This window comes from Odontesthes bonariensis, chromosome 13, assembly GCF_027942865.1.
Source record: "Odontesthes bonariensis isolate fOdoBon6 chromosome 13, fOdoBon6.hap1, whole genome shotgun sequence".
In the NCBI taxonomy this organism is placed as follows: Eukaryota; Metazoa; Chordata; class Actinopteri; order Atheriniformes; family Atherinopsidae; genus Odontesthes; species Odontesthes bonariensis.
In genome coordinates, this window is record NC_134518.1 from 37559795 (window position 1) to 37587738 (window position 27944).

The 27944-nt window shown below is 43.8% G+C and overlaps 1 protein-coding gene and 1 long non-coding RNA gene across 3 annotated transcripts in view; one reads left to right on the top strand and one right to left on the bottom strand.

Moving 5' to 3' along the window:
• LOC142398062 (transcription factor COE3-like) overlaps window positions 1-27944 on the top strand; it is a 209725-nt gene that overhangs the window by 101632 nt on the left and 80149 nt on the right. For both annotated transcript variants that reach the window (XM_075482026.1, XM_075482027.1), the window contains exon 7: window positions 26499-26580. In XM_075482026.1, coding sequence (XP_075338141.1) covers window positions 26499-26580 — 82 coding nt within the window. The remainder of the gene's footprint in view (window positions 1-26498; window positions 26581-27944) is intronic.
• On the bottom strand, window positions 20393-27004 carry LOC142398063 (uncharacterized). The gene is made up of 3 exons (XR_012772755.1): window positions 26719-27004; window positions 26469-26622; window positions 20393-24257 (listed from the first exon to the last, which is right to left on the bottom strand). It is a non-coding gene; the product is annotated as an uncharacterized LOC142398063 (long non-coding RNA).

The following is a 27944-nucleotide window of genomic DNA, read 5'->3' on the forward strand; positions in this document are numbered from 1 at the left end:
TGTAGTTGATTAGTTAGTGTTGGTGATTAGTTAGTGTAGTTGATTAGTTAGTGTTGTTGATTAGTTAGTGTTGGTGATTAGTGTTGGTGATTTGTTAGTGTTGGTGATTAGTTAGTGTTGTTGATTAGTTAGGGTAGATGATTAGTTAGTGTAGTTGAATAGTTAGGGTTGGTGATTAGTTAGTGTTGAGGGTTAGTTAGTGTAGATGATTAGCGTTGAGGATTAGTTAGTGTAGATGATTAGTTAGCGTTGGTGATTAGTTAGTGTTGAGGGTTATTTAGGGTTGTTGTCTAGTTAGTGTAGATGATTAGTTTTTGTTGATTATTAGTTAGTGTTGTTGATTAGTTAGGGTAGATGATTAGTTAGTGTTGTTGATTAGTTAGTGTTGGTGATTAGTGTTGCTTATTAATTAGTGTTGTTGATTAGTTAGGGTATATGATTAGTTAGTGTAGTTGATTAGTTAGTGTTGTTGATTAGTTAGGGTTGGTGATTAGTTAGTGTTGATGATTAGTTAGGGTAGATGATTAGTTAGTGTAGTTGATAAGTTAGTGTTGGTGATTAGTTAGTGTTGCTTATTAGTTAGTGTTGGTGATTAGTGTTGTTGATTAGTTAGTGTTGAGGGTTAGTTAGGGTTGTTGACTAGTTAGTGTAGATGATTAGTTTGTGTTGATTATTAGTTAGTGTTGGTGATTAGTTAGTGTTGGTGATTAGTTAGTGCTGTTTATTAGTTGGTGTTGGTGATTAGTTAGTGTTGGTGATTAGTTAGTGTTGGTGATTAGTTAGGGTTGGTGATTAGTTAGTGTAGATGATTAGTTAGTGTTGGTGATTAGTTAGTGTTGTTTATTAGTTGGTGTTGGTGATTAGTTAGTGTTGGTGATTAGTTAGTGTTGGTGATTAGTTAGTGTAGATGATTAGTTAGTGTTGGTGATTAGTTAGTGTTGTTTATTAGTTGGTGTTGGTGATTAGTTAGTGTTGGTGATTAGTTAGGGTAGATGATTAGTTAGTGTAGTTGATAATTTAGTGTTGGTGATTAGTTAGGGTAGATGATTAGTTAGTGTTGTTGATTAGTTAGTGTAGATGATTAGTTAGTGTAGTTGATTAGTTAGTGTTGTTGATTAGTTAGTGTTGCTTATTAGTTAGTGTTGGTGATTAGTTAGTGTTTTTTATTAGTTGGTGTTGGTGATTAGTTAGTGTTGGTGATTAGTTAGGGTTGGTGATTAGTTAGGGTTGGTGATTAGTTAGTGTAGTTGATAAGTTAGTGTTGGTGATTAGTTAGGGTAGATGATTAGTTAGTGTAGTTGATTAGTTAGTGTTGTTGATTAGTTAGAGTAGATGATTAGTTAGTGTAGTTGATTAGTTAGTGTTGTTGATTAGTTAGTGTTGCTTATTAGTTAGTGTTGGTGATTAGTTAGTGTTGTTGATTAGTTAGCGTTGTTGATTAGTTAGTGTTGGTGATTAGTTAGTGTTGTTGATTAGTTAGCGTTGTTGATTAGTTAGTGTTGGTGATTAGTTAGCATTGTTGATTAGTTAGCGTTGTTGATTAGTTAGTGTTGGTGATTAGTTAGCGTTGTTGATTAGTTAGCATTGTTGATTAGTTAGTGTTGTTGATTAGTGTTGGTGATTAGTTAGTGTTGTTGATTAGTTAGTGTTGTTGATTAGTTAGCGTTGATAATTAGTTAGAGTTGTTTATTTGTTAGTGTTGATCTGCAGCATTATGTGCGCTGATCTCGGTTGGTATTGGAGGACTTCTCATTGTCTCTTTCGGCTGTTTTCAGCTCCTTCTTCTTCTTCTGTCTTCAGCTCCTGTCTTCATGTCTCCAGCTCCTTCTTCTGTCTTCAGCTCCTTCTTCTTCTTCTGTCTTCATGTCTTCAGCTCTTTCTTCTGTCTGTTCAGAGCTGCGTTCACAAGCCTTCGGCTCTGCTTCATGTCTCAGATCACTTCTGAGCATTTGTCAGCCCTTGACTCAGCGAAGCCCCCCGGGACGCCCCTAACTGCCCTGGTGTTTCTGGTTCTCATAGAGGCAGCAGATCATCACATTTTCTCTGGTATGTTACATGTCGGGTCTTCTGGTTTTCCATAAAAAGCGCTCGCTGCTCCGGTTTCCAGCCGAGGCCTCAGCTCCAGCTGTTCCTCCGGGGAGCTTTTAGAGTGCTGCAGATCAGCGGCGACCTCGGGTCGACCCGCTCTGCTGCCCCCCCCCCCGGCCTCAGATCCAGGCCGTCGCAGCAGGTTTCCTCACCTGGAAGCTGCAGGAGTCGGTGTACAAACGCAGCTTTACAGCTTTTAAACGTTTAACTGTGGGAGAACGGACGCTTTCCTCTCATTTGTTCCACTTTGTTTGACTTTGTTTGGTGGTTTAACGGCTTTGGGACGCCAGGTTACGACCTGCTGACTCCATGTTTTCATGGCAAAACTGATTCCAGTCAAATTTCTGCCACCAGATCTCCAACTTCCATCCAAACCCTTGAAATTTAAGCAGTTTTTAGAGGCCACAGTGAGGAAGTAACAATGTACTTTAGCCTCATTTGGAGCATCAGTGTGTGCAATCTGTTGGTTTCCTTAGCCAGGAAACTGTTTCTGAATTGGCTCTTTATGAATGAACTGGATTATTTTATAAATAATTCTGATTACAATGAATTGAGTACCAATTGGCCCAGTTCTGTTCATGATGAGGAAAGGACGCTGGGGCCTCCTTCTCTGTCTCCTTTAGGAAACACTGGGGCTATTGGATTATTTTATAAATAATTATGATTACAATAAATTGAGTACCAATTGGCTTGAAGTGCCTTGAGATGACATTTATTGTATTTGGCGCTATATAAATAAAACTGAATTGAAATGAATTGAGTGTGAATGTCATGAAAAATCCATATATTTCTTTATTTCTCATGATTAACATTTTCTGGTGAAATAGATGAATGATGACGATGAGGAGCTGAATCAGTGGGAAGAAGCTGATTCTCTCACTTTTAGAGTTCCCACCTGATGTTTGAACATTTCTTAAATGTCTAACTGGTTTATCTTTGGGGATTTGACCCTTTTTTTGGGGAGAAACTAAATAAAACCTCTGAAATGTTCCTGAGGACTTTGTTTTTTGGCGTTTTCATTAAGGTTTAAAGTCTTAAACAAACTCAAATGAGTATATAGAGATATTCTCTGGATGTAAAATGTGTCTTTTAGTCGTTTCTTTAGTTCCTGTGAGTCCACGAGCAAAAGTTCCTTTGGTGGAAACTGTTTACATTCGTCTTTTTAGTAGAAAAAAAGTCTCATCTGAAGAGTTTATTCAGTCAGGAGATACATTCTGGTTGTTGGTATGATTCGTAATAACGGGATTTGTGATTTGTGCGTTTTTATCATGAAGAACAGGCGGATCAGTGAGTTTAAGGTCGGTTTTGGCCGCTCTAAGCAGCTGATCTGAGCTCAGTTAAATCATGAATCTCTTTCCGAGTTCTTTACCTCTGACACGCTCAGACTGTTGGAGCTCTTTTAGTTTCCCAGCGTCGGTCCGAACCTGCAGCGCTTCGCTCAGCTGACGATGTGAATCTGATCCTGAGGCTTGCAGCTTTATGAGCCGTGATGTGCAGCTTCCGGCCGCCGACACATGTTCTTTATTTAAAGAGGCTGAAGTGGGCGGAGGCCGGAGAGGAAGTGGATGATGGGAGTTTCTCCTGGGAAACCTCGCTCCATGCAGCTGTGGACAGATGTTGCATCAGACCTCAGCCTGCAGCTCCTGACCTCCTGACCTCCGTCAGGGTTCCACCACAGAAGGAAAAGCTCAGAACATAACAGAACAATAATCAGAACATAACAGAACAATAATCAGAACATTAATCAGAACATAACAGAACAATAATCAGAACATAACAGAACAATAACAGAACATTAATCAGAACATTAATCAGAACATAACTCGTTTCTGCTTTAAGTTCTGCTTTGTCAGCGTATTAAATACGTACGAGCAGAGATTAAAAAATGGAAACAGAACATTTGAAATGAGCTGATTCTGGATCCCATCGATGTGTTCACCGGTTTACCCGAACTCTAACTCTAACCCTGAGGAGGAGGAGAGAACCTCCGAGTCCGACTGCAGATTAGCTGAGACGCAGCAGCTGGCTGCAGAGTGACTGACGGCTCCGTGTTTAAACTCTTTTATTCATATTAAGTTCTAATTAACCCGCAAAGATACAGCTGTGTATGTGTTTAAGGTCTGAAAACGGGTCAGTTAGCAGGTTCAGAACCTGTTTAAGGTCTGTAAACAGGTGGAAACGGGCTGTTTCAGAACCCGTTTCAGAACCTGGAAACTGTTTCTCAGCCTGCTGTCGGAGACGTTTTTGTTCTGTCAGAGCGAGGTCTGACTTTTCATCCTGGTGTTGTCCAGCTTGGCCCAGTTCTGGCCCAGTTCTGGCCCGGTTCTGGCCCGTGGGAGCTGGTTCTGTCCTCAGTGAGCTCTCCTTTGGCTCCTTTCAGCTCGACCCTCCCCACTGAGGGACGGTCAGCTGGAGCTGGCTGCCGGCCCTCTGCCGCTCTGTTCTGGAGGGTTCTGCTGGACCGGACCTGGACCTGTGCTGGGCCTCGGCAGGTCACGTGTCACAGCGCCCCCCCCCACCCACCCCCCCACCTGGTTGTAATAAAGGCGCTCCAGTTAAAGAGGGAAGTGCAGCTCTCAGTATCTCATGTCTCTGATGGAGCTCGAACAGAAAGAGTCATCCTGAGTAATTTAAATTGTGAGTAATTTAAATTCTGGGTAATTGTGAGTAAATGATGCTCGGTGTTTCCCCCTGAAGCCGGCCGCTTACTGTCGGCCTCTCGCTGGCAGCTCTCAGCTCCTGGAGGAGGATGGAGCCGGTCTGGGACTCTGGGAGCACTGAACAGCTCCGCCGACATTTAAACGACTCGGCCTACAAATGAAATGACGCTTCTGATCTCAAAGAGCACAAATCTGCTTTATAGGCTTCTCCCTGCAGTGCACCCCCCCCCCCCCCCCCCCCCGTCAGACAGGTTCCAGGTGAGAAGTTTAACTCAGCTGGTGTTTCAAGAGGAATTTACTCTTCTAATTCATCTGGAACTTTCTGATTTAAGGCGTTAAAATGCAAAGACGCTGGAGATAAATGATCTACTTCCTGTTTCCTGTTGAGCTTCGTTTCATCTGCTAACAAACATCACTTCTGCATCTCAGACCTGCAGCACATTAAGAACAGGCAGGACAGAGAACCTTCTCCCACTCTGTGACGTTTCCTTATTGGACACACAAAAAAAAGTAGCTTTTCCTCGTAAAGTTCCCACATATCAGGTCATGTTAGCGCCGAGTCGGCATTAGCAATCTGTTGAATTACTGTTAAAGATTAGCATTAAGCTAGCATCTGTTAGCAATCTCTTTCAGTATTTCCACATTTTTCAAACCACGTGAGGACCAACTTTTATTTGGAGTTACTTTCTTCCCAAGTTAGTAGTCTGGACTGTTTCCTTGGACAGAAACAAAGAGTCTGCTGGGATGCTGAGGCTGCTGGAGGCCGAGCTTTGTGCCTCAGAAACTGTTCTGTGGCTCTCAGGTTAAATTCCCCGCATTTCTGCTCTTCTTTGGGAGGCGTGCACCAACTCTGCGTGCAGGTGGCGGTGGTGGAGGTGCGTTAGCTTCCCGCTGCGTGACACCCTGCCCTCTGTTAGCGCTGACGCTGCAGTGTCATCCTGACGGCTGGCAGCCAAAAGAGCCGTGAAAACGCCAACGAAAAGGCTCAGAAAGCAGCGACAGGAAGCAGAAACGCTTCACCTCCGGCGGCGAATCAAAGCCGACGCCACGGCGAGCAGAAACCAAAGCGGCGGGCGCTGAGTGGAGATTGACACGGAGATTGTTCAGCAGAAGGAAACACTCAGGACGGCCTCACCTGCTCCTTTAGGCAGCCGCACATATGGCCCGCCGGTTAAAAATAAAGACAATGCGCATACATTAGCATCCGTAATGCGGAGCGAGCCCCGTTTAATATGCTAATTCCCTGAAATATTACGGAACACCTTCTGTTCCCAGAGAATACATTTGAATTTGCAATTAGAATTATCCTGTATAATTAATGAAAAGCGTCAGTTTTTGGCTCCGCGCTAATTCGATTAAACATGTTGATGAGGCGCTTAGAGAAGCCGCCGGAGCGGGAGAAAAGAGACCCGGGGTCAGGTGATCAGGTGACCAGGTGGTCAGGTGATCAGGTGGTCAGGTGACCAGGTGGTCAGGTGACCAGGTGGTCAGGTGATCAGGTGGTCAGGTGATCAGGTGACCAGGTGGTCAGGTGATCAGGTGACCAGGTGGTCAGGTGATCAGGTGGTCAGGTGACCAGGTGGTCAGGTGATCAGGTGATCAGGTGGTCAGGTGACCAGGTGGTCAGGTGACCAGGTGATCAGGTGGTCAGGTGACCAGGTGGTCAGGTGACCAGGTGGTCAGGTGATCAGGTGGTCAGGTGATCAGGTGACCAGGTGGTCAGGTGGTCAGGTGACCAGGTGATCAGGTGACCAGGTGATCAGGTGGTCAGGTGATCAGGTGGTCAGGTGACCAGGTGGTCAGGTGATCAGGTGGTCAGGTGACCAGGTGATCAGGTGACCAGGTGGTCAGGTGACCAGGTGATCAGGTGACCAGGTGATCAGGTGGTCAGGTGACCAGGTGGTCAGGTGACCAGGTGATCAGGTGGTCAGGTGATCAGGTGACCAGGTGACCCGGGGTCAGGTGATCGGTCAGAGGGTTGAGGTCACAGGTGTTGATGACTCCGCGGCTGGTGGACAGGCCCTGGTCTTGGTCCTGGTCCTGGTCTTGGTCTTGGTCTTGGTCTTGGTCCTGGTCCTTGTCTTGGTCCTGGTCCTGGTCCTGGTCTTTGTCCTGGTCCTGGTCCTGGTCCTGGTCTTGGTCCTGGTCTTGGTCTTGGTCCTGGTCCTGGCCCTGGTCCTTGTCTTGGTCCTGGTCTTGGTCTTGGTCCTGGTCTTGGTCCTGGTCTTGGTCCTGGTCTTGGTCCTGGTCTTTGTCCTGGTCTTTGTCCTGGTCTTGGTCTTGGTCCTGGTCCTGGTCCTGGCCCTGGCCCTGGTCTTTGTCTTTGTCTTTGTCTTGGTCTTGGTCTTGGTCTTGGTCCTGGTCTTGGCCCTGGTCTTGGTCCTGGTCTTGGTCCTGGTCTTGGTCCTGGTCTTGGTCCTGGTCCTGGTCCTGGCCCTGGTCTTGGCCCTGGCCCTGGTCTTTGTCCTGGTCTTTGTCCTGGTCTTGGTCCTAGTCCTGGTCCTGGTCTTGGCCCTGGTCTTGGTCTTGGCCCTGGTCCTGGTCCTGGTCTTGGCCCTGGTCTTGGTCCTGGTCTTGGTCCTGGTCCTGGCCCTGGTCTTTGTCCTGGTCCTGGTCCTGGTCTTTGTCCTGGTCCTGGTCCTGGTCTTTGTCCTGGTCCTGGTCCTTGTCTTGGTCTTGGTCTTTGTCCTGGTCTTGGCCCTGGTCCTGGTCTTGGTCCTGGTCTTGGTCTTGGTCTTGGTCCTGGTCTTGGTCCTGGTCCTGGTCCTGCTCTTGGTCCTGGTCCTGGCCCTGGTCCTGGCCCTGGTCCTGGTCTTGGTCTTGGTCCCTTCTCTTGGTCCTGGTCCTGGTCCTGGTCCTGGTCCTGGTCTTGGTCCTGGTCTTGGTCCTGCTCTTGGTCCTGGTCCTGGCCCTGGTCCTGGTCTTGGTCCTGGTCTTGGTCCTGCTCTTGGTCCTGCTCTTGGTCCTGGTCCTGGTCTTGGTCTTGGTCCTGGTCCTGGTCTTGGTCTTGGTCTTGGTCCTGGTCCTGGTCTTGGTCTTGGTCTTGGTCCTGGTCCTGGTCCTGGTCTTGGTCTTGGTCTTGGTCTTGGTCCTGGTCCTGGTCTTGGTCCTGGTCTTGGTCCTGGTCCTGGTCTTTGCCCTGGTCTTGGCCCTGGTTGGTGTTTCCAGGTTTTTCTGCCCTTGTCAGCAGTCAGAGTCAGAGGAAGCTGAGCTCAGATCAGGTGTTTGTAAGAAGCTCAGGGTGAAACATTAGGCTCTCTAAGTGTGTTTCTATCTGTTCAGACTGGAATAAAAACACCTCGGAACGGGTTTTAATGAGTTGTTTTGGTAAATATGCGGGTGCTTGTGGGACTCATTTGTCACTTCTCTGATGTAAATGACAGAAACGATCCAGACTTTTTATTATTATTATAATAATAAATATTATTATGAATATAACAGTTAAACCTGCTGCTTTTATTCTGAAGGGCAGAAGTGTTAACAGACCAAAGATCTTCATCATCATCATCATCAGACCAACTCACCTGTGATCAGAGCAGATTCTGTCCTCTCTGTCTCTTTGTGTCTCTGTCTCTTTGTGTCTCTGTCTGTTTGTGTCTGTCTCTTTGTATCTTTATGTCTTTGTTTGTGTCTTTGTGTCTCTGTCTGTTTGTGTCTTTGTCTGTTTGTGTCTCTGTCTCTTTGTATCTTTGTGTCTTTGTTTGTGTCTTTGTGTCTCTGTCTGTTTGTCTCTTTGTGTCTCTGTCTGTTTGTGTCTCTGTCTCGTTGTATCTTTGTGTCTCTGTTTGTCTCTTTGTGTCTTTGTCTGTTTGTGTCTCTGTCTCGTTGTATCTTTGTGTCTCTGTTTGTATCTGTGTATCTTTGTGTCTCTGTATCTTTGTGTCTTTGTATCTTTGTGTTTCTGTCTCTGTGTGTCTTTGTGTTTCTGTCTCTTTGTGTCTTTGTCTGTTTGTGTCTTTGTATCTTTGTCTGTTTGTGTTTCTGTCTCTTTGTATCTTCGTCTCTTTGTGTCTTTGTCTGTTTGTGTCTTAGTCTTTTCGTCTCTTTGTATCTTTGTCTGTTTGTGTCTTAGTCTCTTTGTATCTTCATGTCTCTGTCTCCTTGTGTCTTTGTATCTCTGTCTCCTTGTGTCTTTGTATCTTTGAATCTTTGTATCTCTGTATCTTTGTATCTCTGTGTCTTTGTATCTTTGTATCTCTGTCTCTCAGCTGACTGGATGTAATCCATATTAAGAGACGGAGGTTGAAATGCATGACACAGAAACAGCTGAGTAATCTGAGTACTTTGTGGGTTCAGCTGAGCTGCAGCAGGTTTTGTGGCAGAGTTCAGGCCGAGCTTTCATTTGCGTTTACGTGTCCAGAAGAAATGTTTCAGGTCTGAAGGATTTATCAGCTGATGTCGTTGTGAATGAGCATCGACAGTTTCACTGATTTCAGCCTCAGAATCGGCTCCGTGATGCAGTTTAAGATCCACGTTTCATCTCTTTCTGCTCCTGACTTTGCTCTGGATCTGCCTCCGTCTGTCTTCCTCACGTCCGTTTGTCTTTGAAGCGGAGGAAACGTCCTTCTAACCCGGGCTGTTATGATGCACCTGAGGAGGCGGAGCTCCCCGGCGTGGTTATTAAAGCGCTCCGACGCTGGAAGCTGCTCGGCGTCCTCCCTGACGGTTCGGCCTTCAGGAATGAAAGCGGAGGCAGAAAGCTGCAGCACGAGCCCGTCCCGTCCCGGTTTCCTCCAGCCGAGGGGGCCCAAGGTCGGGCCAGATGGCGGCCGGCTTCACCTTGCTGCTGACCGCTGGTCCCAGCGCAGCCGAGCTGAGCCGCCGCCAAACAGATGGAGAGTAGCGGCGCGCCTTAAAGCCCGAAACGTGCACAGATTCAGCCCGTGGAAACAGAAAAAAGAGAAGCGGCGCTCTGCGAGCTGTTTGTGCCAATTAGGTGAAATCTCTCTTTTTTACGTCCTTTTGAATGTGCGCGAGTTTAATTCGGCCTCCACTTCAAAGCCGAATAAATTACATTTACTTTGTAACGCTTGCATCATTATGCCTGCTCGTTATCAGCGGCCAATCAGGAGCCTCTGTGTGCAGAGTCCTCGTACCTCCTGCTGCGGTTAAACTGTTAATATTATCACTACAGTGGACCAAGTTTCTCACGTCTTTTGTGTCCACAGAAACTCCGTTCATGGCGGTTTGTCTCGTTTTATAAAACTCAGCCTTCATCACAACATTTCATGTCGAGTCTCTTTAATAACGAGCTGATTGTTAAAAGATGTCAGTGAAAAACATCATATCTTTACAGAAAGATGAGAAACTGAAACTTTAGGCGAATTGTTAAAACTGTTTGCAGTCAAAATGTTCCAGATTAACCTCTCTGTGTGTTAATAAAACTCATTTCACTGCTGGGAAAATAAGACAAAAGATCAGCAGAACAGATCGTGTATTTAAATATGAAAATGTTCTGAAATTAGACCATTTAAACATTTTTTGTTTATTTGTAAATTAGATAAAGTTTAAAGCCAAATTCATGTAATTTACTCAAAAATAGAAGATTTTTTTTCTTTTTTCTTTAGAATATATGAAATATTTTTTTTTAGGTCATAAATAAAAATAAATGAAGACGTGTTGGTGGAAATTATCTATTATTTTTTACTGCATTTTATTTTATTTAAGTGGCACTGACGGGCTTCCATATTTGGAAGAAAATCCTCATTTTTTCATGCTCAGAATGCATAAAGTTGACATGATTTATATTTAAACGCACTCCCAGATCAGGGAAATGTGCTGATTTTCCTCTTGTTTTTAACAGGAGTCTCTAAAGGCTCCTTCACCTGCTCAGGTGACGCTCGGAAACATTTCCCCACCTTCGCTCTGAGCTGAAGCAGCAGCTGGAAAGGTTAAAATGGCATGAAGAGATATTGAAAAGAAATGGTTGGCAGGCAGGCCCCAGGCATTTATTCAAATGGCCGAGTTTTTTCTTTCCCCCCTAATTTTGGTTCAATAAAGATGGACGTTCGGCAGTCAGACGCTTAATTAAATACTTCAGCAGCTGGATGAGCTGCTTGAAGCCTGTTTGGAATAGTAATGCGTGTAAAAAGAAGCATTTGTGAGGCTAATAAGTGAGAGATAAATCCGCACTGCTGCCTCTGACATCTGATCACATAAAGCAAAGGAAGATGTTTGTCTCTAAACTCGGCACATCAGCACCGTTACTGACTGATGGCGCCTGGGAAGATGAGCACTTTAATGCTGCTTCTGCTGTTTATCAGGGTTTGTAGACGCAGGCTCGCATGTTGGCAGCAGGTATTAATGCTGGTAGGTTGCCAACAAAGGCTCACACGGTGCCGACATTACCTGAAAAGTGAGTTACTAATTTAGCAGATTGCTAATAAATGCTAACGAACATAACCTAAACGAGTGAATTAGTAAAAGACGACGTGAACATTCTGTTTTGTTCGTGTATTGTGAGGCAAGCCCTCCCTAAACTTCCCTTCAACACCATTGTTGTCTGGTTAGATTTGATTTGGCTAAAATCAGGTGAAAAAGAGAGAAGATGGAGAAAGAAAAGGGATGGAAGGAGTTAAACATTAATGGGTGAACTGTAAGATCAGCTAATTAACAGATTTTAAACAAATGATTAACAAATCTGACCCTCGATTTTGGCGAAACAGATTGCTAACAGATGTTAACCTGATGGAAATCTCGAAAGTTAATACAATGGATTGCTAATACTAATGATAACTTTGTGCTACATTGACCTGAAAAGCGAGTTATTACTGAAAGTAACTGCTAACAAATGCTAATTTGTTGCTACTAACTTGGGAAGAAAGTAACTCTGTAACTAAATAAAAGTTGGTGCTCATGTGGTTTGAAAAATGTGGAAATACTGAAAGAGATTGCTAACAGATGCTAGCTTAATGCTAATCTTTAAGAGTAATTAAACAGATTGCTAATCCTAATGCTAACTTTGTGCTACATTGACCTGAAAAGCGAGTTATTACTGAAAGAAACTGCTAACAAATGCTAATTTATAGGCGAGACATTCTCGGTCTTGGTCTTGGTCTTGGTCTTGGCCCTGGCCCTGGTCTTGGTCTTGGTCTTGGTCTTGGTCCTGGTCCTGGTCTTGGTCCTGGTCTTGGTCCTGGCCCTGGTCTTGGTCTTGGTCTTGGTCCTGGCCCTGGTCTTGGTCTTGGTCTTGGTCCTGGTCTTGGTCTTGGTCTTGGTCTTGGTCTTGGTCTTGGCCCTGGCCCTGGTCTTGGTCTTGGTCTTGGTCCTGGTCCTGGTCTTGGTCTTGGTCTTGGTCCTGGCCCTGGTCCTGGTCTTGGTCTTGGTCTTGGTCCTGGCCCTGGTCCTGGCCCTGGTCTTGGTCTTGGTCTTGGTCTTGGTCCTGGTCCTGGTCTTGGCCCTGGTCTTGGTCTTGGTCCTGGTCCTGGTCCTGGTCTTGGCCCTGGCCTTGGTCCTGGTCCTCGTCTTGGTCCTGGTCTTGGTCTTGGTCCTGGTCCTGGTCCTGGTCTTGGTCTTGGTCCTGGTCCTGGTCCTGGTCTTGGTCGTGGCCCTTAAAGACTTTGCGTAATAGATTTGAAGCTACGGCCCCGGCCTCTCGGGCCCCCGGACCCCTGCAGGCCTGCTCAGTGATCCTGATAAACTCTGGAAGTGTTGCTCTGCTTGTTTGTGCGTAATACGAGCAAACAGGAAGAGGCGGTTTGGAGTTTCCGGGCGGTGAGGTCTGCGGGTCGAGAACTCATTGAGCTGGAAACACGGCGCGTTTTCCCCGCGGATCCGCCTCACTTCAGCTCCTCGCTGCCCTTCTTCTCGTCTTGTCTTATTAACGCGGCCTTTCGTATTCAGAGGTCAGACCCTGACTGAATTCGTGCACCTCAGATCAGCCGCCGACGTGCCTTTGAGCCCGGGAATATTCGGCCGTGATGAAGCTCTGAAAACGTCAAACTTTTCAGGAAAGAAACGCGTCCAGTTGTAGGTTTCTTTTACCTTCAGGCGGTTGGAGTTAATCTGCCGGGTTTTAGGAGGATTTTCATCAGACTAGAAGCTGAAGGATCTTCCGGGTCCTGAGAGAGTAAAAGAAATCCTTCAGTTCAGCATGAAAAACCTGCAACACGGCAGCCGGGAGATTTTCTCCTGACAGCAGGAATATCTCAGCTTCTGCAGGATTTAAGCAGATACCTGGAATTAGAATTTATAACGGCTGAAAACAAGATAAATAAATTAAATGCAGCCGTGTTGATGAGCGTTTCAGTTGGCAGTGAAAAAGTTTCAGACTCTGAATGACGTTATGCTTTTTTTTCTGAGGACGTGACTACTTCCTGGAAATGTGCAGCTCCCTGACCTCCAACCTTAAACAGGCCCCAAGGCCCAGAATCGATTAGTTTGAGTCCCAGAGAGCTGGATGTGAAGACTTCAGCCGTTGACCTTTTTATTAGAAGGAATCTGTTTTTACAGGAAATTCAGCCAAAAGTTTGAAGTCTGAAATGTTGTTTTTCACACAAAATAGCCCCAAAAAAGAAGAGAAGAAACGCCGAGTCGGGCTGGAAAAATGCTTTCAGTTAAAAAAGGATTCAGTGTTTTGTACCTGGAAATCCTGGGAGGAACCTGGAGGAGCCTTGAAGGTGTCCTGGTGCCGGTAAATGTTTTAATTGAGACTCCAGACTCCTCCCGTCTGCTCCGGGCGTCTCTCGCCTGGCGGCAGCTGCTCGCTCAGCGCTCCCTCTGGTTCACAATATGTTCCCAAGCTGTCCACAAACAGTCCGCTGTTCCTCACTACAACTCCCATGATCCCCTGGGGCTGCAGCTTCTCTGGGTGGGGGGGTACCAGGAAGAGCTCCTGTTGGAACAAACTGCTGCTGACGGAAGAAAAAACCTTAAAAAAAGACACGATTCTCTGCTTTTTTCTGATTTCTGAGCAGATTCGTGGCCCAGCTGGTTCTGTGTGCTGCTTTAAAGGGACAGTTCGCCTCTTTAAAGGGACAGTTCGCCTCCTTAAAGGGACAGTTCGCCTCTTTAAAGGGACAGTTCGCCTCTTTAAAGGGACAGTTCGCCTCTTTAAAGGGACAGTTCTCCTCTTTAAAGGGACAGTTCACCTCTTTAAAGGGACAGTTCGCCTCCTTAAAGGGACAGTTCGCCTCCTTAAAGGGACAGTTCGCCTCTTCTGACATGAAGCTGTGTAACATCCCATATCAGCAGCATCATTTCTGAACATCTTCTTACCCCCTGCTGCGTCCTGTGAGCAGAGTTCCAGCCTCGTTTTGGTGTTGATGAAGGTAGTCCGGCTAGTTGGCTGGGGTTTAAAAAATAAAGCGTTTTGCTTCTCAGAACAATATGCGTTCAACAGAGTAATACATTTGCATCACAAAATGGTTCTCCAGGAAAAAGTCAGACCTCACAATCGCTTGGCCCTATTTTCTCTCCCTTCATATCACTGCGACTTTGTGACTTTTTCCTGGTTGAATCAAGTGTTTGGAAAACAGCTCTGAAGCTGGAATCTGACAGAAAAAGCTGCCCCAGGAGCATCATGGGAAATGTAGGATCCGGAGCTTTTTCAGGTTGTTAAATTTGGGTTTTAAAGCGTTAAAATTCATCTGAAATCAGCAGTTGTTGCTTCCAATTTTTTTGACGTAAAAAGTCTTCTCTTCTTAAGCCCCCACCATGTTGGTAAATATGCAAAATAAGTGAAAAAATTTGAAATGTGAAATCTTAACATTTCAAGTAATACGTAAAAGTCTAAAATTAAAAAAAAAAAAATTGGGACTTGGAACCATGTCTGTATCTCATTTAGAAAGGGAGGTCCCCAGAAGACACCTTTTTATCCACTGACCCCACCAGGCTGCCTAAACGAGTATGTGTGTGTGTGTGTGTGTGTGTGTGTGTGTGTTAAGCTGAGTATAGAAGCGTGTGATTGGTCGAACCCTAACCCAGATTTATGAGGACGTGCACTCAGATGTTTTTCCTTCTTACTCGTGTTTTAAATCTAACACACACTCACGTGCACACACACACACACACGTGCACACACGCACAGCGTTGCATCACACAGATGATTTTTCGATCTCAGGTTACTCTTCAGCTGTATTTTGGCAGCGTTGTCATGGCGATCAGCATATTTGTTTCTGAGGGAGTGTGTGTGTGTGTTTGGGGGGGTGCTGGTTGAATGGTATCCTTATGGGGACACAGATAAAGTCCCCATAAGATAGATAGATAGATAAGTACTTTATTCATCCCAATTTGGGAAATTATTGTGTCGCAACAGCGTACAGTATAAAAGATATGTAAACAATTAAAGGAAAGACAAGCAAATATAATACAATAAAAATAGAGAATAAAATAAAAATAGAGAATGTCACTTGCATGACAGTAAAGTTATATTTTATCAGGTCGGTGTAAGATTAAAGCAGCGTAAGGATCATTCGGGGCTTCTTTCAGGGTTAGTTTACAAATACTTTGTACATATATTTTTACATTTTATTACTTTATTTTATTATTATTATATTTTATTTTTTGTTTTTATGGCACCAAACAGACCAGGCCAAATTCCTTCGTGCTGTAAAAATTACTTGGCAATAAAACCTTTCCTGATTCTGATTCAGGGTTAGTTTGAGGCTGTGATGGTGGAAGCGAGTCCTCTGAAGTGCTGGAAACCCGACAGATGTTACCCTGGTATGAGACCTGTTTACGGCGTGAGCTGCTCCCCGGCTCGCCGTGAAATAATGATAAGACGTTCTGCTCGTCTCGCTGCTCCAGCGTCTCTGAAAACATTTGTTCACACCTTCGCGTCCCGTCGTCTCACCTCCGGCTGGCAGGAAACAGCACAACACAAACAGGAAGAGTCGACAACACTTTTCATGTCGAAACATCTCTGTTCCTGTCGGCTCCGACACCTTCTGCAGCTTCAGCTGAAGCCTCGCTGTGTTCGGAGCTCGCTGATCTGTGAGAGAGAAAGTAGTCCCTCCTTTAAATCTACGGTTTTACACATTTACAGGCATTAAAACTCAGTTTCCTGTGGGGCGTTATCAGTCTCTCTCAGTGGCTGTGTTCCAAACCGCATACGTCTCCTACTACTCCTACTAACTTTCTGAGTTAGTATGCGAGTTTGAGTAAGCAGAAGTTCCCGGATGCATACTAGATTCTCCTAAATGTTGGGTATGCATCATGAGGTTACTACTCATACTCAAACTACCCAAGATGCAACGTAACGTGACGTCGCCGATCGTCATTTCCTGTCAAAACGGCAGTTTCAAACTAGCTACAACGAGGGTAGGTTCACTTCCTGTTTTCAAAACAAAAGCACCAATTGTATGGTAACGGCTTTCCCTATGATAAAAGGCAACGGGTATTTTATTTTGTGAAAATAACCGGAAGTGCGTTAGCTCACTGCGGCTAGCTTTAGTAGCGCCGAATTCGTGGGAACAAAATAGTAAACAGCCGGTATTTTGTCAGGTTTTCAACACGTTGGGGATCTAAACGACTACTTTCTCACCTGAAAATGTTTCAAATGTTGCTAAAGTTTACAGAGTTTAGAGCTTAAGAGAAATCAGCTTCAGGCCGGCTGATTTCGGCTCGGGCAGGAGCGACATGCATTGTGGGTAAACGCTCTGCATGCCTGATTGATGAGTATGCAGTATGTAGTATGGAAGTATGCATTATGGAAGTATGTAGCATATAGTATGCAGTATGTAGTATGTAGCATGTAGTATGCAGTATGTAGTATGCAGTATGTAGTATGCAGTATGTAGTATGCAATATGTATTATGTAGTATGCAGTATGTAGTATGCAATATGTATTATGTAGTATGCAGTATGTAGTATGAAGTATGTAGTATGCAGTATGCAGTATGCAGTATGTAGTATGCAGTATGTAGTATTCAGTATGTAGTATGCAGTATGTAGTATGCAGTATGCAGTATGTAGTATGCAGTATGTAGTATGCAGTAGTATGTAGTATGTAGTATGCAGTATGCAGTATGCAGTATGTAGTATGCAGTATGTAGTATGTAGTATGTAGTATGCAGTATGTTGTATGCAGTAGTATGTAGTATGTAGTATGCAGTATGTAGTATGCAGTATGTAGTATGTAGTATGCAGTATGCAGTATGTAGTATGTAGTATGTAGTATGCAGTATGTAGTATGTAGTATGCAGTATGTAGTATGCAGTATGTAGTATGTAGTATGCAGTATGTAGTATGTAGTATGCAGTATGTAGTATGCAGTATGTAGTATGTAGTATGCAGTATGTAGTATGTAGTATGCAGTATGTAGTATGCAGTATGTAGTATGTAGTATGCAGTATGCAGTATGCAGTTTCGAACACAGCCATGGTTGAGGAGGAATCTTGGCTTGAATCTTCTTGCTCTTGGGTTTCTGACCTTGGGGTGACCTTTAACCTTTGATCAGCAGCTCCTGGCAGGAAGGGTTCACTTACTTTTTTCTGTGTTTTGTCTCAGTTTCTCTTCAGTAAATAACGACTCCGTGTAATTTTCCTTATTTTATAAACTCGGGGGGGTTTAACATCGTGATTGATTCTGATTCGTTTCACATATTTAACGCGGCGTCCTCTTTATTTGCGGAGGTGGAAACGTGGGACGGTCGCCACGGCGATCCGCCGGCGCCGCCTCCGAGCGCCTAACCGCGGCGCCGCCTCCGAGCGCCTAACCGCGGCGCTCAATATTTCAGATGGAACAAATGAATTGCACGAGGGTCTTTTAGCAGAATAAACTGCTTTTGCACATCAAGACAAAGTCTGGGGAATAAGGGACCGAGGACCTAATGTGTTGTGACAATAGACGGTGGAGTGTGTGCACGTGTGTGTGTGAGCGTGCACGTGTGTGTGTGAGGCAGATCTGTTCCAGGGACTGTTTTAGTGCCTCATCAAATATTTAGTTTGATTGTACATGGTCCTGTAATTGCCATCTTGGCTTGTGAATTATTGATGGAGTGTAGCAGAGCCAAGGAGGCCCTCACACCCACGTGCACGCGCCCACGTGCACGCTCACAGGTTGTAATAAGGCCAGACGCACACACGCCGCTGAGGCCGGTGAATCATCGTGTGATGCTAACGCTCCTGTTTCATCCTAATTAGCTGCAGACGAGCATCATCCGAGCCGCTCGGTAATTATTTGAAGAGTTTCAACAACACGGCCGAGTCAATATTAGCCTTTACTCAACCTTCTAATGAGGCCACCGCTCTTCTTCTTCTTCTTCTTCTGATGTTTTTGCTGCCCGCGAGCTTGTTTTTATTTTCTTCTTCTGCTGCTGCTCGCCGCCGCGGCTCCTCCACGCTTTGATTGTTCGCTGCGAACAGATGAGATGTGACGGCGAGGCGGTTAGCGGGCTAACCAGCACGGATCGCAGTTAACGCGCCAGCGGGCCCGGCTCCTCGCCACGCTCGCTGTGCGCTTCGTCTCAGTTTTGTCACCCGTAAGATGAGTGAGTGGCGGCGGCGGCGTGCCGGCCCAGGCGGTGAGCGTGCGGCGGGGCGGCTCCTCACGCTGCGAGCGGCGGCGGCTTTTAAAAATACTCCTGCTGAAATATTGATTTTTTTTTTCTGCTGCTTTTTCTTTCTTGCCTAACGTAATAAGTGAGAGACTCCAGGGAGTGCACGAGCGTGCACGTGTGTGTGTGTGCGCTCATCGTGGGCCTTGTAATCTGAGCCCCACGTAATTGCTTCCCATAGTGCACTGGGTGTGGTCGGCTGACATCATGGAGAGTGGCGGTGAAAGCGCTGAAGTCAGACCCGGGTCCCCCCGCTCAGCCGCCCCCCCGATGGGGCTAAATGAGCTCTGAGGCTGGAACAGCTACAGCCGTGTTGCTGCCGCCATTCAGAAGGAAAGCTGCTGCAGCTCAGCCCTGAAACATGCAGGGACTCCTGAGCGGGCCCGGGGGGCCACCGGGGGGCCACCGGGGGGCCACCGGGGGGCCACCGGGGGCCAGGAGAGCCCCGAGTATCCGTCTGAGGAAACATTTCCTGGCAGTTAAACCACAAAGAGAAACAAATGACTCAGAAGTTTGACTGACAAAGAGACAAAATGAGTAAAAAGGACAGAATTTATCTACAAAATTCAATCGGTTCAATTCAGTTTTTACTCTTAAAGTCATCTGAAGGCATTTCAAAGATACAGCCAACTACAATCCAATCATGTTCTATACCCACTCAATCCAACTCAAGAGTCGCGGGGGGGGGGGGGGGGGGGGGGGGGGCAATATCAGCTGAGAGGCAGGGTACACCTGGACAGGTCGCCAGTCCATGCCAGAGACACACAACCATCCACACTCACACCTGGGATTCATTTAGAGTCACCAGTTAACCTAATTTAGCAGAGCAGAGCAGAACTATGGGATGTTTCAGGGTCGCCTGAGCCATCCCTAACTATAAGCTTTATCAGAAAGGAAAGTTTTAAGCCTTCATCTTAAAGGCAGAGAGGGTCCTGATAACTGAAGACTCTGTGTCGTATTAACTGAGTTTAACTCACTGGCTGTGTTCAAAACCGCCTACTACATACTACATACTGCATACTGCATACTACATACTGCATACTGCATACTGCATACTACATACTGCATACTACATGCTACATGCTACATACTGCATACTACATACTGCATACTGCATACTGCATACTGCATGCTACATACTGCATACTACATACTGCATACTGCATACTGCATACTACATGCTACATACTGCATACTACATACTGCATACTACATGCTACATACTGCATACTGCATGCTACATACTGCATACTACATGCTACATGCTACATACTGCATACTACATACTGCATACTACATGCTACATACTGCATACTACATACTGCATACTACATGCTACATACTGCATACTACATACTGCATACTACATGCTACATACTGCATACTACATACTGCATACTACATGCTACATACTGCATACTACATACTGCATACTACATGCTACATACTGCATACTACATGCTACATACTGCATACTACATGCTACATACTGCATACTACATGCTACATACTGCATACTACATGCTACATACTGCATACTGCATACTACATACTGCATACTACATACTGCATACTACATGCTACATACTGCATACTACATACTGCATACTACATGCTACATACTGCATACTGCATACTACATACTGCATACTACATACTGCATACTACATGCTACATACTGCATACTACATACTGCATACTACATGCTACATACTGCATACTACATACTGCATACTACATGCTACATACTGCATACTACATACTGCATACTACATGCTACATACTGCATACTACATACTGCATACTACATGCTACATACTGCATACTACATGCTACATACTGCATACTACATACTGCATACTACATACTGCATACTGCATACTACATACTGCATACTGCATACTACATACTGCATGCTACATACTGCATGCTACATACTGCATGCTACATACTGCATACTACATACTACATGCTACATACTGCATACTACATACTGCATACTGCATGCTACATACTGCATGCTACATACTGCATGCTACATACTGCATACTACATACTGCATACTACATACTACATACTGCATACTGCATACTACATACTGCATGCTACATACTGCATGCTACATACTACATGCTACATACTGCATACTACATACTGCATACTACATACTACATACTGCATGCTACATACTGCATGCTACATACTGCATGCTACATACTGCATACTGCATGCTACATACTGCATGCTACATACTGCATGCTACATACTGCATGCTACATACTGCATACTACATACTGCATACTAATCGATCAGACAGTATGCAGAGCGTTTACCCACAATGCATTTAGCTCCTGCCCGAGCCGAAATCAGCCGGCCTGAAGCTGATTTCTCTTAAGCTCTAAACTCTGTAAACTTTAGCAACATTTGAAACATTTTCAGGTGAGAAAGTAGTCGTTTAGATCCCCAACGTGTTGAAAACCTGACAAAATACCGGCTGTTTACAATTTTGTTCCCACGAATTCGGTGCTACTAAAGCTAGCCGCAGTGAGCTAACGCACTTCCTGTTATTTTCACAAAATAAAATACCCGTTGCCTTTTATCATAGGGAAAGCCATTACCATACAATTGGTGCTTTTGTTTTGAAAACAGGAAGTGAACCTACCCTCGTTGTAGCTAGCTTGAAACTGCCGTTTTGACAGGAAATGACGATCGGCGACGTCACGTTACGTTGCATCTTGGGTAGTTTGAGTATGAGTAGTAACCTCATGATACATACCCAACATTTAGGAGAATCTAGTATGCATCCGGGAACTTAAAAAAAGTTCAACTTAGTAGGAGTAGTAGGAGAAGTATGCAGTTTCGAACACAGCCACTCTTTGTGCAGAAATCTGATTAAATTCTTCTGTGAGAACCAAGCTGCTTCTTAAAGTGACAGAAGAAAAAAAACTAAAAAGCATTTTGGTGTAGCAGTTTTAAAGCCATTTTAAAGCCGTTTTAAAGCCGTGTCCTCGCTTCGCTCCTTCCTGTAAACATGATGTTAAAGATTGTTGAACATAGCTGTTTGTGGGGATGAGTAATCTTCCCTCCGCGCTGCCTGGCAGGCTGCGGCGGCGTGCTCTCCTGAAGGGCAGCGGTGATTTCTGAGCTGCATTAAGCCGCGCTCGCCGCCGCTGTAATTGATTGTCGGTCGGTGTAATGAGGTGACAGCTTACACCGGCAGACTCCGACTCCCTCATTATCTTTCCCTCCTTTTTAAGAGCCACAGAAGAAGAGGAAGGACCCGGCCTGGCTAATCACGGAGCTCCGGCTCTACGCTCCACTTGATCATTTATTATGTTTTAATACGTTTTCGGCTGCTCAGCTGTCCTGGTCGTCAGAGCGCTGCTGTTTAAAATCACTCTGATGACAGGAAGTTGGTTTTTCAGGATCCTGGAGAAGGCCTGTGGGGGAGGGCTTCCTTCATGGACCGACCATCCAATCAGAAAGCACTTAGTTAAATGAAGAAATGTGGCTCTTTGTTCTTCAGCTGGTCATCACCTCAACCAGCAGAGAGTTTCATTAACTCATCCAATATCGGCTGCAGATCCCAGCTTCCCAAGGCTTCGTCACGTTGACTTTCTCTGGCGGTTAAACCACAAACAGGAGCAAATGGTTAAAAAAATAATCAGTGAAAAAGAGACAAAGAGCATCCAAACGCACACAGTGAAGAAGAAGTGAGCAGGAGATGCAGGAAAAAGGTGCAAACACTGAACAAAGAGACAAAAAAAAGACTTTAAAGCCACAAAATGATTCCAGAGAAATCAAATAAGAGCAGAGACATTAAGTCAAATCATTTAGATTAAATCAAAGCAGCACCGGCATAAACTAACAGGTGAAGTTATGCTTCAGAATAGGTTTTAATAACAGGTGATAAGTTCTACAAAGAGATCGAAGGAGAAATCAAACAAACTTTGATAACGTGGCCGCAGTTCTTCAAGCTGAAAGAGCTGATGCTTAATGTACCGTATCCACGGTAACGCCTGTGCAGAGTACTGTAAAGTATCCACGGTAACGCCTGTACCGAGTACTGTAAAGTATCCATGGTAACGTCTGTACAGAGTACTGTAAAGTATCCACGGTAACGTCTGTACAGAGTACTGTAAAGTATCCACGGTAACGCCTGTGCAGAGTACTGTAAAGTATCCACGGTAACGTCTGTACAGAGTACTGTAAAGTATCCACGGTAACGTCTGTACCGAGTACTGTAAAGTATCCATGGTAACGTCTGTACAGAGTACTGTAAAGTATCCACGGTAACGCCTGTACCGAGTACTGTAAAGTATCCACGGTAACGCCTGTACCGAGTACTGTAAAGTATCCATGGTAACGTCTGTACAGAGTACTGTAAAGTATCCATGGTAACGTCTGTACCGAGTACTGTAAAGTATCCATGGTAACGTCTGTACAGAGTACTGTAAAGTATCCACGGTAACGCCTGTACCGAGTACTGTAAAGTATCCACGGTAACGCCTGTACCGAGTACTGTAAAGTATCCATGGTAACGTCTGTACAGAGTACTGTAAAGTATCCACGGTAACGCCTGTACAGAGTACTGTAAAGTATCCACGGTAACGTTTGTACCGAGTACTGTAAAGTATCCACGGTAACGCCTGTGCAGAGTACTGTAAAGTATCCACGGTAACGTCTGTACCGAGTACTGTAAAGTATCCACGGTAACATCTGTGCAGAGTACTGTAACGTATCCACGGTAACGCCTGTACAGAGTACTGTAAAGTATCCATGATAACGTCTGTGCAGAGTACTGTAACGTATCCACGGTAACGTCTGTCCAGAGTACTGTAAAGTATCCACGGTAACGTCTGTACAGAGTAATGTCTGTACCGAGTACTGTAAAGTATCCACGGTAACGTCTGTACAGAGTACTGTAAAGTATCCACGGTAACGTCTGTACCGAGTACTGTAACGTATCCACGGTAACGCCTATGCAGAGTACTGTAAAGTATCCACGGTAACGTCTGTACAGAGTACTGTAAAGTATCCACGGTAACGTCTGTACCGAGTACTGTAAAGTATCCACGGTAACGTTTGTACCGAGTACTGTAAAGTATCCATGATAACGTCTGTCCAGAGTACTGTAAAGTATCCACGGTAACGTCTGTACAGAGTAACGTCTGTACCGAGTACTGTAAAGTATCCACGGTAACGTCTGTACAGAGTACTGTAACGTATCCACGGTAACGCCTATGCAGAGTACTGTAAAGTATCCACGGTAACGTCTGTACAGAGTACTGTAAAGTATCCACGGTAACGTCTGTACAGAGTACTGTAAAGTATCCACGGTAACGTCTGTACCGAGTACTGTAACGTATCCACGGTAACGTCTGTGCAGTACTGTAACGTATCCACGGTAACGCCTGTGCAGAGTACTGTAAAGTATCCACGGTAACGCCTGTGCAGAGTACTGTAACGTATCCACGGTAACGCCTGTGCAGAGTACTGTTATTATTGATATTTTAATCAGAACCGATCAGAACCACTTTATCTTTCTCTGATATCGTGTTGTACTTTTATTTTTTTTTATCTTTTATCGTTTTATTATAAAATGTACCTACTTATTGACTAATTAAGCCAGATTTAAAGTCATTTTAATCATAATTATTATGAATATTATTGTTGATAAATTATATTTATTTAGAGTCGTACAGACGGTGAGTTTTAAAAATAGGACTGGGTGTTGAATGATTGACAGTAGTATGGTGTGTATGTGTGTGTGCATGTGTGTGTGCATGTGTGTGTGCATGTGTGTGTGTGCGTGCCTCTGAGCCGCCGGTCTTGTCTCCAGCTGCGTTTTAATTCAATCCGTATTGATCCATATCAGCTCTCTGAAGGACTCGGTATCATCTGAATGGAGCTCCATATTATTCTGTTCACTGCCATAAAGGGCATTAGAGCCTCCAGAGCAGCAGATCAGCTTTCAGTCGATACGCACACACATCTCCCTGCTCTCTGTTTCCCTGTAAAGGTGCAATTCACACAATTTCATTTTAAAAACAAGCAAGGACACACGTTTTTTACGATTCAGACGAAACATTCAGAACAAGTTAAACTGGAAACTGTTTACGCTCATACTGTACAAACACAGGAATATTCAGCAAAGTGCTTTTAAATGTCTTTAAGAGTCAGAAGAAAGTCCCAGAAGTGCAACAATCCCCCCTTTTAAATGTCTTTTTTTATTTTATTTGATTCAGATTAGAGCTCAATCAGGATTTTAAATGTGGATTTAATCTCCAAATATAAAAGCACCAGTACTTCAGTATAAAGACTGATTATTTGGATCAGAATGATAGTTTTGTTTGTTAGAATAAAAATCAGAAGAAATATAACAACAACAAAGCTGAATGAATGAGTTTGTTTGTACATCCAAACCAGATGATATAATCTGCATGTTTAATGTTTCTGAGTCAGATAATTAATTAATAATTATGATCATTTTAAAGTGGAGATTCTTTCATTTAGCATAAAATATATTAATTATCATTATTTTTATTGTATAAAACACTATATATCTGTAATTAAGTCCATTTTAAATCAAAAAGAAGTTCTTATTATTGATTTAAGTCCTAAATAAAAGTTCTTAAAGAGGGAAAACTCTGTGATGTAACCACTCCAGTGTGTGTATATATATATATATGGATATATACACACTGGATATATACATATATATGTATACACTATATTTATGTAATTAAGTCCATTTTAAAGCAAAAAGATGTTCTTATTATTGATTTAAGTCCTGAATAAAAGTTCTTAAAGAGGGAAAACTCTGTTATAGAATAGAATATAATAGAATAGAAGTACTTTAATCATCCCAGCTGGGAAATTACTTCGCAGTTGCAGCATACAGACAAGTAAAGATAAAAAATAAGAATAAAAATAAAAACATATGTACAGCAAAATGTGGTGTAACCACTCCAGTGTGTATATATAGATATATATTGAAATATATATAAATATGTGTGTAGGACCTGAACTCCAACCGTCTTTATTCTGGGTACATTTCTGGCGTTTTAAGGTGGAATTGAAGGACTCGGTGTGAAAGCCGGCTGATCTGCTGCTGTGTGTTTTAAAGATATCGTTTCTGTCTTATGAAGCTGGAAATCGATGCCGAGCTCCCAGAGCCCCCCATTCCTGCCCCCCCCGATCCTCTTCCTCGTGTTCTCCCAGCATGCTTTGCCAAGGCAGCAGAACGAGGAGGATGAGGAGCAGAGGAAGGGCCGGTGTTCTGCTGAGGTTATCCCCTGGTTAATGTGACATGTCTGTCTGCGACCTTGCCGCTTGTTAACTGCCCGGATTATTATTGTGATAATGTGGCAATTAAAAAGGAAGCGCTCCATCAGAAGGGGAGGGGCGGGGCCGGGTGGTTATGGTCCGAGAGACGGATGAGTGCAGATTACACGGCGATGGGAAATGCATTAAGGTGGCAATCCATTCTGACCCGCCCCCCCCCGCCTTCCATCTCCATACAAAGCTGCTGGTTATTACCACCCGTCCTCATTGATATCCATCCCCAATCAATACTCCGCTGCCACCAAAACGGGCGTAAATCAGCACGCCACGAGCAGCAGGGAGAATCAAAAGGCGTGTCTTAATGAGACGCCATAAGTCTGCAGGAAGAGCCGCCGCCGTCTCTATCCAGACGCCGCCGCAGAACGAGCGTGTCATCAGCTGTGAGACAGACAGACAATCTGTGACCTCAGAGTCCAGCGGCATCCGCGGGCAGTCTGCCGCGAGGCGTGGTCACTTCCTGAGAAACTCTGCCTTCAGAAACAAGTCTATTCTGATCCATTTCACCCAGAACTGGGAGTTAAAGTTAGAGTCTACATAACACATATGTGTAAATATAGACTTTAACTTCCAGTTATATATATATATATATATATATGCTAAAGCCTCAGAAATATCCATCCATAATCAATAAAAGCACACAGGTAAACTTTGCCTATAAATATTTATAGTATTTATAATATCCTATTAAAATGAATATATCTGTTCTTTTAAAGGGTCTGACTGTTCTAACTGTTATCTGTGTGCGTCTCTTTCTTTGTGCGGTTACTGAATAATTCTTTCAACTTTATGAAACTTTCTCCTGATTTTGAAAACTGAACCCGGCTTCACTCCGGTTCCGTTCCATCGATCATCGATGTAAAACGTCCCTCTAAACTCACCTGCTCCATCTTTTCTGTTTTTTCCTCCAGATTCTTCCTGAAGTTCTTCCTCAAGTGCAATCAGAACTGTTTGAAAAATGCAGGAAACCCACGAGACATGAGGAGGTTCCAGGTGAGCCGTCGCACATCTTTCATCCGTCGACTGGAACATAATCTGAATTAAATACAAAAGCATATTAAATGGCTAAATAAACAAGTTTATTTGATAAAAAAAAGCCACTAAAATAAAAATAAAAAAATGCTTATTTACTTTGTCACACAGCTGTTTGACAGCCTGTTTCCCACCACAGCCACAGAGACCGGTAGGCTAACATCGCTAGCAGCTAACATCGTTAGCGGCTAACATCGCTAGCGGCTAGCTTAACTTGTAGTTAGAACAACGGCCTAAACGCAGTCAGTCAGGCATCTACTTTTCGGTTCAGACTTTATAAATAACTTCTGTATTTTAATCAATGACCTAGAGAACATAAACTGTCCGGTTCTGTTGAATGAACAAGGCAACTGGACCGCAGCTTCGGTACCGGAAGTACATTTTTTGTCCACTTCCGGTTTTACGCATATTCTGAAGCTCGATCTTTGCAGCCTGATTAATTAACCAATAAGTGGAAAGCTGAGTCCATGACGCGCGCTGAAACCCCGCCCCCCTCATTTGCATATGAGCCAGAAAACGCAAACGTGGATGTAAAAAGAAAACATGGAAATAAATGAGTGGAGCAAATGCAAATCTATAAATAGAATAAATTACAAAAAAAAATCTGTTTGTTTTATTTAAAAAAATGCACGATGAAAATTTTAATTTCTTTTAAATTTATTAACTTTTAAAATAGTTAAAATAATACAGAAATAAATTCAGCAGTAACAAATAAACACAGAAAGAATCTTTATATTCCAGTTAAAATATCAAATTAAAATGAAACAAAGTGAATGAAGAGTGACATTCAATCTTAAATTAATGCAATGTTTAAAATTAAGCAGAAAAATGTATTTATTTATTTTCACATTCACATTATTTGTTTCTCTTTATATTCTTTTATGTATTTTTAATGCTTCTTCCACTCCCTGCTGCAATGCTTTTATTTTATGTGAAGCACTTTGAATTGTTTTGTACATGAAATGTGCTATATAAATAAATTTGATTTGATTTGATTTGATCATTTTCGATTATTATTTAATTATCACATTTATTTTAGTTGCATTTATCATCACATACAGTTATTGATTTAGCCCATATATATAAAAATAATTATTTTGATTTATTTTGGATTATGGCTGTTTCCGTCCTCCGCAGCCGTAAAGCCAGTTCAGAGTCGGTAAAACTTCCGAATCATCTCAGAACCGATTGGTTTTCCAGCACAAAGCCCTGAGATCTCATCAGTTTAAACCTCTTTGGGGTGTGAACCTCCTCTGGTGTGTTCAGAGTTTCTGGAGAGGACCACAGAGACACTTTATCACCAGTCTGAGTTAATAAATTCAGTT